Source organism: Myotis lucifugus, unplaced genomic scaffold (assembly GCF_000147115.1).
Source record: "Myotis lucifugus unplaced genomic scaffold, Myoluc2.0 scaffold_737, whole genome shotgun sequence".
Taxonomy (NCBI): Eukaryota; Metazoa; Chordata; class Mammalia; order Chiroptera; family Vespertilionidae; genus Myotis; species Myotis lucifugus.
The window spans coordinates 60944-76257 of NW_005871785.1; the positions used below are offsets into that span (position 1 = coordinate 60944).

The window sequence follows — 15314 nt, forward strand, 5'->3', positions numbered from 1 at the left end:
AAAAGGCAATTTTCCGGGTGCTCCAGGCCTGGGAGCAGGCACTGCCCCCCTCTAGGTCCAAAGGGGATCCTGGGAGGGTGGCCCTGAGGTGACTCTGAGGTCCCTGCAGAAGATCAAGGAAGGGCAGCATCTATCAACAGGATCGAAGCCGTGTGTGTGGGCGACAGCATCGAGGCCTTCACGTCCACTCCATCGTCGGCTGCCGCCACTACGAGGTCGCCCAAGATGCTCCGCGAGCTGCCCAAGGCCCAGCCCTTCACCCTGCGCCTGGTGCAGCCCAAGAGAGCCTTCGGTGAGGGCCACCTGCGGCCTTGGGGGCCGGCGGTGGGGGGGGGGTTCTTGGGGAAGTGGGTTCTCTGGATGCGGGGGTCAGCGGAGGGGGGGGGGTAGGATGGAAGGTTCTAGATGCCTCTGGCGACATGACGGGGAACTTCTGGCATTGTATCGGGAACAGGTGGGTGGTTTCCATACTGTTACAGTCTAGCTGGGGACGGGGGAGTTTGGGAAGATGGAGGAAGGATGAGGCGGTGTTTAGATCTCTTGTGTCACTTGATGGGAGCTTTTAAAGTGCCGCTTTAAGGCTGTGAACATAAGGGGGCCTTTGAAGGATAAGAAAGTTCCAGAAAGTCTCAGCTGGTGGTTTCCCAGTGTTTACAAAGAGTGGATCCACCCAGAACACGTGCCCCTCCACCGCTCTGTCCCCTCCAGACATGATCAGCCAGAGGAGCCGGAGCAGCAAATGCCCCGTGGAAGCAAAAGTGACCAGCGGGCGGGAGACCCTGCGGCTCCGTTCTGGGGGGGCTGCCACAGTAGAGGAAGTGGTGAGTGCGGGGAGGGGGGCCTTCAGGGACTCTTACACCTACAGCTCTAACTCTGAGCCGGCGTGGCCTAGGCTGAGGCCTCCCTCACACAGCGCCGGTTTCCCCACCTGCAAAATGGGTCTTCAGGTGAGGCGGGGCAATGGTGGTGCAGAAGCATTGGCACAGAGGTCCCGGCCTGCTGGTACCCAGGGGAGGAGCCTGGGAGGGGGCTGGGCTGCAGGGATCTGTGGTTCTGACCCTCTGTTTTGTCCCCCTGCGCCCCAGCCCAGTGAATTTGAGGAGGAGGCCTCTCGGAAGGTGGATGACCTCCTGGAGAGTTACATGGGCATTCGGGACCCAGAGCTGGGTAAGGGGCCAGGGTAAGCCGGTGGACCCTGGGGGGAGGCCAGCCCACTGGGAGGAGGTCGGGTCCCCAGGGGAAGTTGGGGTCCCAGAGCACTCTCACCCACTTTCCTTCCCACCCTGGCAGCGTCCACCATGGTGGAGACATCCAAGAAGACAGTGAGCGTTCAGGAGTTTGCACGCCGTTTAGACTCCGTCTTGGGCGAGTTCGCCTTCCCGGACGAGTTTGTGGTGGAGGTGTGGGCCGCCATCGGGGAGGCCAGGGAGGCCTGTGGCTAATTTGCCCTGGAGCTGAGCGCAGCCCCAGTCCAGAGCCCAGCCCCCTGCCCCAGCCCTGCAGGCTGGTTCCTGAAGCCCAGCCCTGCTCCAGAGCCCAGCCCAGACCTGAGACCCAGTCCCCCTCTAGGGCCCAGGTCATCTCTGAGACCAAGGTCACCTCTAGAGCCCAAACCAGTTCTGAGACCAAGCCTAGTTCTGAGACCAAGCCCTGCTCTAGACACCAAGCCAGCTCTGAGGCCAAGTTCATCTCTAGAACTTCATCTGGTTCTGAGACCCAACCCAGCTCTAGAACCCAGGCAAGCCCTGAGACCAGGTTCAACTCTAGAACCCATACCAGTTTGGAGACCAAGCCCAGCTCTGAGACCAAGCTCTGTTCTAGATCACAGGCCAGCTCTGAAGCTAAGTTCATCTCTAGAACACAATCCAGTTCTGAGACCCAACCTAGCTCCAGAACCCAGCCCAGTTCCAAAACTCAGCCCACCTCTAGAACCCAGGACAGCTCTGAGGCCAAGCCGAGCTTTGGCATTAAGTCAAGTTCTGGAACCCAGACAAGTTTTAAGACCCAGCCCAGCTCTGTGATCAATGCCAGTATCGGAAGCCAGCCCAGCTCTATGACCAAGCCCTGCCATAAAACTCAACCTGACTCTGGAACACAAGATAGCTCCATGATGCTGCCAGACCTGGACACCCAGTTTAGTTCAGGAACACCAGTTAGTTCTGAAACCCAGGTGAGACTTAAGAATCAGCCCAACTACAGAAACCTCTCCAGCGTAGGATTCAAAGACAGCTCCCAAACCCAACCCTATTCACGAACCCAGACCAGCTCAGGAACCCCGATGCATGGGGCAACTCAGCCCAGATCCCAACCCTGCTCTAAAACTCAGTTTCACTCAAGTATCCACCCCCATTCTGGGGCCCAGTCCAGCTCCAGTGATGAGTCCAGCTCAGAAACTGAGCCCAGCTCTAGATCCCAGCCTAGTGCTACAACCAGGCCCATCTCTAGAATTCAGACGAGCCCTGGAACCTCATCCATCTCTGAGGTGAGGCCTGTCTCCACAACCCAGCTTGATGCTGAACCCCACTCGCACTGCAGTACGAAGACCAGCTCTAGAACACCTTCCAACTCTGGGGCCCAGATCAGCTTCAAGGACTGGCCAGTTTCCAGAGCTCACTCCAGATCAGGCACCCAACCCAGCTCTAGAACTCAACTCAGTTCTGGAGCACAGACTGTCTCTGAAATCTCGAGCTCCAAAACACAGTCAGTTGCTGATACTGAGTTGAGTTCCAGAATCCAGCTAAACTCTAGTCCTGGGACCCAGACCAATGCAGTAACAGACTTAAGCTCCACAACTCTGTCTAGCTCCAAGAGCAGGCCCAGCTCCAGGACCCAGGCCTGCATGGCTCAATCAACTTCTGGGACTCAGCTCATCTTGGAAACCCCTCAGGCCACAACCCAAGGCAGCTCTGATATTGATCCAAACTTTGCAAAGCAGGTCAGCTCTGCAGCTCAGCTCATCTCTAGAGTCCAGTTCAGCTCTGAGACTCAGCTCAACTCTGAAACCCCCACCAGCTCAAGGATACAGCCCAGTTCTGGAACCCACCTCAGTTCTAGAATCCAGCCTGTTTCTGGAACTAAACCCAGCTTCAGAACCCAGACAAGTTCTGGAGCCCAGCTTGGTTCGGAGACCCAGCCCAGTTCTGGGGCCCAGACCAGTGCAAGAATTCAACCCAGCTCTGGAGCCCAGCTCAGCTCTAGAACCCAGTCTAGCTCTGAGACCCGGCTCGGCTCTGAAACCCAGCTCAGCTCCAGAACCCAGCTTAGTACCAGGATTCAGTTTAGCTCTGAGAGCCAGCCCAGCTCTGGAACCCAGACCAGTTCAAGAATGCAGTCCAGCTCTGAAGCTCATCTTAGCTCCAAATCCAAGTTCAGCTCTGGCACCTGGCTTAGTTCTGAGTCTAAGCTCAGCTCCAGAACCCTACCCAGCTCTGAAACTCAGGCCAGTTCAAGAATACAGCCCAGCTCTGGAACCCAACTCAGTTCCAGAACCCAGCCTGTTTCTGGAACCCAAACCAGTTCCAGAACCCAGACCAGTTTTGGAACCCAGCTCAGATCTGAGACTCAGCCCAGTTCAGACACCCAGCCCAGCTCTAGAACCCTGACCAGTGCAAGAATTCAGCCCAGCTCTGGAGCCCAGCTCAGTTCCAGAACCCAGCCCAGCTCTAGGATTCAGTTCAGCTCTGAGACTCAACCCAGCTCTGAAACTCAGGCCAGTTCGAGAATACAGCCCAGCTCTGGAGCCCAGCTCAGTTCCAGAACCCAGCCTGTTCCTGGAACCCAAACCAGTTTTAAAACCCAGACCAGTTTGGGAACCAAGCTCAACTTAGACACCCAGCCCAGCTCTGGAACCCAGACCAGTGCAAGAATTCAGCCCAGCTCTGGAGCCCAGTTCAGTTCCAGAACCCAGCCCAGCTCCAGGATTCAGTTCAGCTCTGAGACCCAGCCCAGTTCTGAAATCCAGACCAGTTTAAGAACTGAGCCCCACTCTGGAATCCACCATAGTTCTAGAACCCAGCCTGTTTCTGAAACCCAATCCGGCTCCAGAACCCAGACCAGCTTAAGAATCCAGCGCAGTTCTAGGAATGAGCTTCGCCCACAGACCCCAGGCCTTGACCCTAGAACCCAGTCTGATCCCACTCCTCCAGCCCGACCTCAGCCCCCAGACCCACCACCAAGAGCCCCAACTCCGGGCCCCAGCAAAGTCTCTCAGCCTCAACCCCAGCCCCATGATCTGGTACGTGGAACCCAGGCCAATACTGGCAGAAGCCAGCCGACACCCCACCTGGCCCCGAAGCCGCAGGCCCCCTTGACTCGCCAGAAACCAGCCCTTTTACCTAAGCCCCAGGTGGGACCCCATAAGTCCACTCCACCTACCACATCTGTCACCCCTAGTTCTGCCTCCGGGGTGGCCCTCCTTCGGTCCCAGCTCCCTGAATCCCCAGCTCAGGAGCCTGCCCACACCCCCATGCACAGGGGGTCAGGGACTGCTCTGCGAGGGCCAGAGCCCCTCCCCCACCACAAGGAGCTGTAGCTTAGGGGTGACATAGTTTTGGCCCTTGGTGGGCTCCATCCCCTCTCCTTCCCCTCCCAGCCCTGGTCCCCCAGAAACAGCAGGTGACCTCATTCCCCCACAGGTCAGGGGAGGGAGGATGGAAACGGGCTTCAGTTTCATTGGGCCTGGCTCTGGGCGGTGTAAGCAGATCCCAGGTCTGTGGAAGGGAAAGGGGGAGAGGGAGGGGCAGGAGGTGGTTTGCTCTTCATGTACCTCGAGGGCTCATGGGGAATAAAGGCACATCCCACCCCTGCAGCCAGGTGTGTTGTATTTGAGGGAGGTTTGGGGAGAGCAGAGGCAGGGGCAGGCATGAGGGTCCGGGGGGCTAGCACAACACTGGCTGCTTCTTAAGCACCTACTATGTGCCAGGTGCTTTGCGAGTACTCACTGTGCATGGGTTCGTGTATTCACACATGCATGACGCTCCTCAAAACCTCAGTCATTCGTCCATTCGGTCCATCTTTTTTGAGCACTTATTGTGGGCCAAGTGCTGTTTGTTCAAGACACTGGGAGTCTGAGTGTGAAGTGAATGACCGGCTAAACGATAAGCTTATAAGGGAATGACTGCATCATTCCCTAGGATGGAGGAAGCGTGTGTCACTCCGTGGCCTTGTGTGCGTCTCCCACGGGTTTAATACCAGAACCCTCTCTAGGGGCGACAGGAAGGATTCCAGAAGACTGGACTCAATGAGGAGGTGGGCGAGGAGCCAAAACCCAGTCTCATCCCCTCTGCCCGCCCCGCCTTCTGCTCGGTTGCCACGGGGCTGGATAACAATCTGATGCGCCAAACTTCAACAAGTGACCACTGACTTCCAGGCCCAAAGGGAAATAAAGCCGCTGGGATACATTTTGGCAAGAGAGGGGGCGTCCTGCCCATTTATATTGAATCTTTTCTAGGCAGAGCCTTCTCAGGTTGGGGTGTCAAAGGGGATCACTGTACCCCACAGAACAGGTCATATTCAGTGGTCAGACCCCCAATTTCCTGGGCACTTCTGGAAGGGGAGGCTTAAAAGTTTAATCGTCTCCAGATACCCTCCTGACACTCCCACTCACCCAGCCTGAAGTTGGGAGGGGCCTGAGAGAAGAAAACGGCCTTGGAAAGGGGGGTCAGGGAAGATTGGGGAGCCCCCAGGGCAGACGGAAGACAGCTCACAATCCTGCCACTCAAACTCTGCTCATCCTGCACTCCCAGCTCCCGGACTTCAGGGTGGGCAGCTGTGACTGTCAGGGAGGCCCGAGGTTGAACGGTGACTGTCAGGGAGGCCCGAGGTTGAACGGCCGCTGTGGTCAGGGAGGCCTGAGGTTGAACGGCCGCTGTCCTTCCGGAGCCACCACTGATGTCTCCCTGCCCCTACGCCATGGTGGGCCTCCGGGCGAGCTGGGGCTGCAGGGAGAGCGACCGGGACCGGGTGCTGAGGCCAGGGTGGAGGCGCCGGATCACGGCCCGGCGGAACAGGATGTACACCCAGGGGTCCAGGATCTGGTTCCAGGTGGCCACACGCAGGTAAATGAGCAGCTGCTTCTCCGTGGCTCGGGACAGCTGCCCGGTGGGGCTCATGGGTGGTGGGCTCCGCAGCACCGTCTGGGCGATGAAGACCTGTCAAAGGCCAGAGCAGTTACCCAGGAGTCAGGCCGGCCTCCAGCCCTGCCCTCCACCAGCACCTCTGTCCCCTGAGACCCAGCACCGATTCTGTTACTGCTGTGCTGCGTGACCTTGAGAGAGCTGCCTGACTTCTCTGAGCCTCAGTTGGTGTGGCCACAGAGTAAGCACTCTTCTCCTGCTCCTCCCCTGGGCACGATGAAATGTGGTGCAAAATAAGATTTGCAGGTGCAAACAGTTGGAATTACTGTTACAACCAGCATTGTTATTCTATTAAATAGTTTATATTTTATAAACATTTCATAATATATTATAAAACCATAGGATAAAATTGTATATAGCCTTAGCCGGTTTGGCTCAGTGGATAGAGTGTCGGTCTGTGGACTGAAGGGTCCCAGGTTCAATTCCAGTCAAGGGCACATGCCCAGGTTGTGGGCTCAATCCCCAATAGGGGCATGCAGGAGGCAGCCAATCAATGATTCTCTCTCCTCATTGGTGTTTCTATCGCTCTCCCTCTCTCTTCCTCTCTGGAAAGAAAAATTGTATATAAAATAACCTATTTGATATTTTATTTTAAAGGATTTAATATAATTTATGTTTTATAAAATGTTATGACAAATACTTTTATATTAAAATGTTATATCAAAATATTAGATTAAATTATTTTAATGTTTTATCAAATATTGAATTTTACATGTAATATTACATAATATATCATGTTATTTACAATTATAATACAATAATTATCTAATAATATATTGTTGATTATAATTATATAGTTATATATTAGTTAAAAATTTAGACATAATTATAATTATGTAATGATATATTATGTAATATATAATTGATATAACTATACTTATATTAATACTTATATTAATATAAGTATTAATATATATTAATATATTATTATATATACAATATGTGATCATATATTATATAATTGATATGATGAAGTATTCATTATAATATAATATAATATAATTAATTATAATGTATATATTTTATAATTAAAATTATATATTGTTAAATAGAATTATAATTCATATGGTAATACATGCATTGTATTAAAATTCTATTATATGAATATTCTATTAAAATGGTTCCCTGAGCACTACTGTGTGCTGGGCAAGGCGGGGGACACGGCAGGGGACGCGCCAGCCAGCCCTGCCCCCCGTGGGGGGGGCATCCGTGTCCTGCTCACGAGCTTCTCCAGGAGGGGCCCCTCAGCACTGGGACGGGTGCCCACACCTTCTCCGGTGATGAGAACCTGAAATCCATTCTGGATGAACTGAGGTCCCGTCACCAAGGCTGGCGGGAACCCAGGGCAGACCCTGCCCCGGCCACTCACCAGCAGCGGCATCCAGCAGACGCTGGCCACCACCATGATGCCCAGGAGCTGGGCCATCATCTCAACCTCGCCGTCCCGCGGGCGCTGCTGGGCGGCCTCCCGCCCGTGGTAGACGCGGCACAGGGTGGCCACGCTGATGGTGTTGAGCAGGAAGGACAGCCCCACGGAGAAGCTGCCCAGCAGCACGAACAGCAGCCCGAAAACCACGTCCCCGGGCTCGGGGCCCAGCGTGAGGAAGCACCAGGAGCCGGGGTACTGCAGGGTGTAGCGGCCCAGGCCCAGCACGGGCAGCAGGCCCAGCGCCAGCGCCGCGGCCCACACCAGCCCCACGATGGTCCAGGCGCGGCGCGGGGAGGCGGCCGCGGGGCGCGAGAAGGGCCGGGTGATGCCCAGGTAGCGCTCTGCGGCCATGGCGGCCCCCCAGCAGCAGCGGGCACAGGCCGAAGAAGACCATGACGACGCCCATAAAGCGGCAGAGGCGACAGCTGGGGTCCACGGCGTGCCAGTCGAAGAGGATGGCGTGCTGGGACACCACGATGGCACCGGTGATCAGCAGCCCCATGAAGTCGGTGAGCACCAGGCCACAGAGGAAGGTGAGGAAGGAGGACCTCCCCTGTGAGCTGCCCTGCCGGGCCCCTGCCAGCACCCTCAGGGCCAGCAGGTTGGAGGCCAGGCCCACGAGGCAGAAGGAGGCAGCAAACCAGGGGGAGGCGATCAGGCGCCGCTCCTCTAGCGTGATGTTCATTGGCCGGAAACAGGGGCCCAGAGAACTGTCATTGGCCCACATGGCGGAGGAGCAGGGTCGGAGCGTCACCGCCCCATTGGGCTGAGGCTGAGGCTGTGGGTGCGGCTGGCACTGGCACTGGCACACCTGGTGGGGGCAGAGAGATGATTTGCTGGTGATTCATTCTGCATTTAATCAGAGTGGCCCTGGTGAACTCCTATACAACCTTCAATGCCCCAACTCAAATAACCCCTCCGTAAGGATGCCGTTCCTGACTTACCTCACTCTGCACTCATAGGCTTTACTATTACTAGCTCTGTCCTGCCCTAGAATCAGTGACCTGCGAGGTGAGGACCTGGCTGTCTCCTCTGGGGGACACCAGTTAGTATCTGTTGGGTTGAAGAGAAGGGCCAAGAAGCCCCGGGTTTGAACTCCGGCCCTGGCACCTGTTGCATGACCCCAAGCAGGGGCTTTCTTCTCCCCGAGCTTGTTTCTCTGCTGGTCTCCCATCCAAGCCCTTGGTGGACTGCAGCTTCCAGGACAGATTTCGGCCACAGTAAGACAGGACGCATCCAGCGTGGAGAGGGAGGCTAGTGGTCGGCCAGAGCTCACTGGCTTTCGTACCAGCCCTGAGGTCAGCCTCGTGGGTCATAATTTCTCGCGAATGCACGAGGGTGAGGCCCCACCCCACTGGTATTTTAGGGAGATCCTTCCTCTCACAGGTTGAAAGTGTGTGGATTATTATTTTTCATTACTTATTTTTTTGAAATCATGTGGATTCTCTCCCCCCCACCCCCACCCCCTCACCCCATTTCTTGGCATCGCTTTTATAATAAGTAATACACCCAAAAATCTAGTTTCATTCTGGGAACAAAAAAAAACAGAACATCTGGAGCCACAGGTCCCCAGGGATGGGCTATAAAAGGCAACAGGAGGGACCTGCTAACAGGCGTGGGGCTGGGGGAGAAACCAGAGGAACATCTGGGCTTGGCTGACGCCCAGTGTGAACAAACCAGCCGATGAGGGGACGGCAAGTAGCAATAAAATGAGAACATTCAGGGGACTCTGTCCCCCTCCCCACGTGGGAGTCTGTACTTGTTCTTCAATAAATCTCCACCTTTGCTAGAGAGAGAGAGAGAGAGAGAGAGAGAGAGAGAGAGAGAGAGAGAGAGAACATTCAGAAAACAGCTCCCAGTTCCCAAAAAGGCCGCACCAGGGAAGATATAAAGCCACATCCAGGCCCCCAGCCTCCTGCCCCAGGTTCATACCACAGTCATCTTTGTGTTGGCAGTGAGGGTGCACCTGGTGGGGAGAGCAGGGTGGGCCAAGGTGGGGAGGCGGGATCGCGGGAGGAACAGGGACGGAGGATCCAGGCAGTTAAAGCTCATAAAAGTCCTTTGTTCTTTGCAGAAGGGGCAACAGGCATGGAGAGGTTAACTAACTTGTTCAAGGTCACACGGCCCAGCCCAAGCTGAGCTGGAATTTAAACTCCGGCCTCATTACCTATGTGCGTTCGTGATTCCAAATTCTGCCCATTCGATGGGAGCTGGTGCCAGGTGGGTGTGGGGGTTCACAATTATGATAATTTTCTCTAAGGAAGAATAAAATTTTCTAAAAAGTTGGTCAGACCGGATTCAAACCCTGCCTTTGCTACATACCCTCTCGCTGACCTTGGGCTCCCCGTGTCCCCACTGTGAGCCTCAGTTTCCCTTCCTGAGAAATGGGGCTCATGGTGGGAATGAGTTCATCTGGGTACAGGGCTTAGCACACTGTAGGTGCTCAATCCCCGTGAATGTGCCCAGCAGGTGGCCACCAGCCTCACTCCCCAGCTCCGTAGTGGGGCCTTGGCCCAGCCCCTCAGACTCCACGGCTCCTTATCTCGTCTCATAAATTATCCAGCTCCTGACAGCTGCCCTGAGCTTCCCTCCCAGGCTGGGCGCCAAGGCCACCACCACTTTGGTGCTGGCGGGGCCTCAAGTGGGGAAACTAAGGCCTGGGGAGGCGGGGTGACCTTGGCGGGGTGGAGGGCGTGCTTCCCATGGGGCCGGGGGCCTTAGTCCCCCAGCCCGGGCCAGGGGTGTGCACTGCCATCGCAGATTTCACTGGAACTTGAACGCCTCCTGGGACAATGCTCTCCCTCCTCCCTCGGGAGCTGGTATGTGCCATTTCTGAACATTCCTGGGGACTCGGGCTGCGCCTGCGGCCACTGCCCTGGCCTCTGCCTGGAATGACTGTCAGCCCCTCTTGGGTCTCATGGTCCCTTGTCCCCACTTTCCTGTGGGCGTTCCTGCACCACTCACTCACCCGGGATGCACACCCTGAGACATCCTCATATCTCCCACGTCTGGGAACAAACCTGTGACCCAGAGCCCATGGCCTAGGGGAGACTGGAAACTGGCATGACTCCCTTTGGCCACAGCCCGTGGTTTCCAGTCCCCCCTCACATGGGTTCAGGTGATAGCTACCGGTCTCAAGTTTCCCAGGCGAGCAGGCCAGTAGAGGCACCTGGCAAGGCCTCCCTTCCCTCCCACATTGGCCAGGAGAGCTGGCAGGGCCCCTAACCTCTAGGGGACCATTCCCATCCCAGCCCCAGGCCCAGAGCAGCACTGTGGTCCTTGGGGGACCCCATCTCCCTCTCTGTGTCTCACGGGAGGCATGGACTTCAGATTCCCATCCCAGATTTGCTGGACAAACCCAGGATTCCATGGCCCGAGGGTGGGCAGGGTTAGGCTGTGAAGGGCCAGGTTCTGGAATTTGAATGAGCTCCCAGTTCTGGAACCTGGAAGGCCTCCAGAGTCTAGAATTCCAAGGGCTGAGGTTCCAGAACCCTGACAGGAGTCTGGCTGGGTCCTGGGTTCCAGAAATCTGTGTCTCCACAGTTGGCGCCTTACTGGAGGCTGGACTATGGGCAGGGCTCCCCCTCTGCCCAGTGGAATGTGACATTTTGGTTCCCAAGTCCAGGCCTGGTCATTGCTCACCCCACTCTCCTTCTCCCTCCTCCATCGAGCCGTCCATCTCTCAAAAAACCCCTCTTCCACTCAACACCCCAAGCCCAGGCCTGTCCGGCCTCCCCCAGGGATGATGCTGACCTCAGACAAGCTCAGATTGAAGTCCCTGACCGGCCACTGCCAAGCTGGGGGCTCAATGTTGCTGAGCGTCGGTTTTCCCCTCTGTGAAATGGGAATAACAAGGACATCCACTTGCCTGCTGGCATGGTGGCTGCTTGTCACAGGCCTGCTTTGCTCCCGCCGTGTCCCCTGCCTGTGTGCCCTTCTGCACCTGGTCAGGAGATACGCTGTGTGTGTCAGAGCCTGTCTCCTGGCCAGGTGCACACGGGCAGCCAGGCAGGAGCCCTGATACTGTGTGTGACCTCGGCTGGCCCTGCTCCTCGGCTGTTTCCCACGCTTCCTGTCCTCTAGCTGCTGAGGACAGATCAGGGAGGACGCCCTTTGGCATGGAAGTGCAGGGTCCAGGCCAGGCCCTGCACCAGTCAGTCCCAGCCCAGCCTGTGCTCCCATTGCACACAGGGCACCCCCTCCACACCCTGTGCAGCCACAGACGCCCATACGGACACACCCACAGAAAAGCAGTGCCACCATCAGTCCCCCGGCCCACCCCCACCTCCCCTCACCACAGGCTCAGCTTCCGGGAACTTTTCCTGTTTGTGACATTAACCAGGCCCCCACCCCAGAGGGTGAGAGTGGGGACTCCACAGTCAGCTTGACTAGGTGAGAGACAAACAGCCTCATTTTCTTTCTTTCTTTTTTCTTTTTTAAAAATATATTTTATTGACTTTTTACAGAGAGGAAGGGAGAGGGATAGAGAGTTAGAAACATCGATGAGAGAGAAACATCGATCAGCTGCCTCCTGCACACTCCCCGCTGGGGATGTGCCCGCAACCAAGGTACATGCCCTTGACCGGAATTGAACCTGGGACCCTTCAGTCTGCAGGCCACGCTCTATCCACTGAGCCAAACCGGTCAGGGCCAGCCTCATTTTCTTATCTGATGACCAGGTGTCCTGAACATGCTCACCATCAGGGCTGCCAGGAGGGCCAAAGAGAGGGCGGTGTGAGATGCAGGGAGGGGACCCAGGCCATCTGGCCAGTGGCTAATGATGGACACAAGAGTTACCGTGGCCCAGCCGGTGTGGCTCCGTGGTTGAGCATCGACCTATGAACCAGGAGGTCACGGTTTGATTCCCTGTCGGGGCACATGCCTGGGTTTCAGGCTCTATCTGCAGCGTGGGGCTTGCAGGAGGCAGCGGATCAATGATTCTCTCTCATCACTGATGTTTATATCTCTCTAACCCTCTCCATTCTTCTCTGAAGTCAATAAAAAAATATATTTTAAAAAAGGAGTTACTGTGATCCTCTGAACCCATCATGGCGTGCCCCCATACAAACACCGGCCACACCCTCCCAGGGCACCTCAGGGTCCCGAGGCCCCACACAGACTGGAAACCACCCACAAGCGCATCCTCCCCTACACGTGGCCGCGCACCGACGGGACCGGCAGCAGAAGCGAGCGCTGCTGCCGGCACAGACCTGGTCTCATCGCCGCCCCGGACACCCGGCTCCGGGCGGCTGTCACCCCCAGCGGGGCAGGTCCCCGCAGGAAAACACCCCGCCGCACCTTCCACCCTCAGGCCGCCCCAGCCTCCGGCTGCGTCCTCACCTGGCGACGGTGAATGGATGGGACAGCGCGGGTCACTGCGCTGTGGGTCGGAGCCAGAGCCCGCGGGCGTGCGGGCGCTAGTCCTGCCCGGGCTCCCGGGGAAACCGAGGCACGGCGGAGGCGGGCCCACAGAGGACTTGGGGGCTGCCACGCCGCCGGCGGCACGGGACGCCCCGCTGCGCGTGGTCCCGGGAGGCAGGAGGGGCAGGTCCCCCCCGGGGCGGGAGGGGGGTCCTCGGGGACTGGCAATAGCGGGCGGGGGGCTCCGCTCCGCAGACAGCACCCTGTCGGTCTCTATCCTCGCCTCTCGCGGTCTCTCTGTCTTTCGGTCCGTTTGTCTCTCATCGGCCCCTCCCCTCTGCAGTGGCCACACCCCTCAAGCCCGGGGCTGGCTGGTGGGGGCCAGCGGGTGCCCCCTAGCTCGCCCGGGAGAGCGCGCAGCCTCCTGGGGGAGGGACACCGAGGCACACAGGCCGCAGGGCAGGGGTGCAGTAGCCAGCGCGGCCAGCACCCCCCGCCAGCTCAAGCCGGGCCCCCCCAGGAGCTCCTTTGGCATCACTCAGCGTCTGGGCAGCACCCGAGGCCGGGAGGGGGCGGGCGGGGCAGGTTTGGGGCAAGGCAGGGTCTGCTCCACGGGGCGCCTGCACCCCCACCCAGGGCCCCAGGGCTGTGAGCTGGTGAACCCCTGGGGTCAGGTCTGGCACCCAGTAGGTAGGTCTGAGGCCCCTTCCAGGGCTGGGGGTTGGGGGTGCAGGGTGCTTAGAGGGGAGTGGCGACCTCTAAACTCTCAGTCCAGAAGTTGGGGGGCAGCCTTCTGAGACGGGCCTTCCCGGAGCAGGTGAGCTGAGAGGGCGGTGGGTGCCTGAGGGTGAGGCATTTCCGGGAAGGGGCCCCTGAGACTGTCAGAGGCTGCGAGAGGCACTGGGGCCCGGGGCGGGGCGGAGGGGAAGCCTGGAGTCTGTTCCTGCAGGAATGATTCAGAGGTTGAGGCCTGGGAGCCGGAACAGGGCTCTGGAATGGGCTTCCCAGGCAGGGCTGACTTCCTTGAAAGCCCACACACTTAGGGCTCTGGGCCAGGGTCTCACAGCCCAACGCGACTGGGCTGGGCACAACTGGGGCAAAGGCTGGTGGCTGGACCAGCTGCAGGAGGGTGATAGAAGCTTCTTGGAGGCCCTTCCTGCCCACAGTCCTGGGGCCTCCGGTGGGTGGAGAGGATCCAGGGCAGCCGTGGAGGAGTAAGCTTGGGCCTTCAGGAAGTTAGGACCTGGGGGGTCATGACTAGACGGCTGGGCCTTGAGCTCACCCTGCCCAGTCCTGGGGGCCTGGGAGGGGCACACAAGTGCAGGCTCTGAGAGAAGATGGACTCCAGCCCTGGACTCCCCTAGGCTCTGGCTGGAAACCCCTTCTCTGGCTTCCCCCGCCCACCATCTTTCCGGTCTCCAGGCCTTGGCTCACACCCCCCATCCCTCCAGATGGCCCCGCCCATTCCATCCCATTGTCTGAGTCCCTGCGCCATTTAACCCTGACTTCTCTCTCTCTCTCTTTAAGAAGAAATTTTTTTTATTGATTTTAGAGCGAGAGGGAGAGGGAGAGAAAAACATCGACCTGTTGCCACCTGCATACACCCTGACTGGGGATCAAACCTGCAACCTGGGTATGTGCCCTGCCTAGGAGTTGAACTGGGACCTTTCAGTGCTCAACCAACTGAGCCACACTGGCCAGGGCTAACCCTCATTTCTTCTGATTGGCAAGGAGTCTCCCAACTCCTATGCATCTGGCAGAGCCCATGCTCCAAGGCCCCCTCCTCTGTAAAGCCTTGATCTCCAGCAGTCTTGCTCCTCCCCTTTTCCCTTTCTTGCTCCACTTTATTTTTTTAAAAAAAAATATATTTTTATTGGTTTCAGAGAGGAAGGGAGAGGGAGAGAGAGAGAGAGAAACATCAATGATGAGAGAGAACCATTTTTGGCTGCCTCCTGCACACCCCCCACTGGGGACTGAGCCCGCCACCTAGGCATGTGCCCTTGATCAAAATCGAACCCAGGACCCTTCAGTCCTCAGGCCGGCGCTCTATCCACTAAGCCAAACTGGCCAGGACTCTTGCTCTACTTTAATCCCTCCTCAAGGGCAAGTGTGTCTGGCCCATGTGGTGGGACAATTATGAGCCCCAGGTAGGACTGGAAACAAGACCTGCTCTCAAAGACCCTCCAGGCTAGAGAAAGAGCTGGACACAGCCCTAACCCCTTGCAGTCATGCTGGGCCAGAGAAAGTGAGCGGGCATAGTGAGCCTGGAAGGCATCCTGGTGCTTGGAGAAGGCATGAGAACGGGGCTTTGTGGGATGAGTAGGGGTTTCTGGTGCAAGAGACACGGCAGAAATCACATATGCAAGACTTTGGGGGCAAGAGAGAGCATG

General features: G+C 57.1%; 3 protein-coding genes across 3 annotated transcripts in view; 2 read left to right on the plus strand and 1 right to left on the minus strand.

The window, feature by feature from the left end:
- GIPC3 (GIPC PDZ domain containing family member 3) overlaps nt 1-1442 on the plus strand; it is a 4386-nt gene extending 2944 nt beyond the window's left edge. Inside the window, 6 exon segments of the mRNA XM_006109966.3 lie at nt 110-181; nt 184-221; nt 223-292; nt 709-821; nt 1086-1167; nt 1291-1442. Of these exon segments, the coding sequence (XP_006110028.1) occupies nt 110-181; nt 184-221; nt 223-292; nt 709-821; nt 1086-1167; nt 1291-1442 (527 nt within the window).
- A 1723-nt stretch (nt 1443-3165) lies between these two features.
- LOC111823917 (tyrosine-protein phosphatase non-receptor type 23-like) lies at nt 3166-4732 on the plus strand. Its single transcript, XM_023746828.1, has one exon. The coding sequence runs from the start codon at nt 3326-3328 to the stop codon at nt 4529-4531; it is 1206 nt and encodes a 401-aa protein (XP_023602596.1). The 5' UTR covers nt 3166-3325; the 3' UTR covers nt 4532-4732.
- A 667-nt stretch (nt 4733-5399) lies between these two features.
- On the minus strand, nt 5400-8290 carry TBXA2R (thromboxane A2 receptor). Its single transcript, XM_023746829.1, is given in 4 exon segments — nt 5400-5800; nt 5864-6149; nt 7504-7923; nt 7925-8290. Coding segments are annotated over 3 exon segments (1032 nt in total). The 3' UTR covers nt 5400-5800; nt 5864-5903.
- Between the last annotated feature and the right edge of the window lie 7024 nt (nt 8291-15314).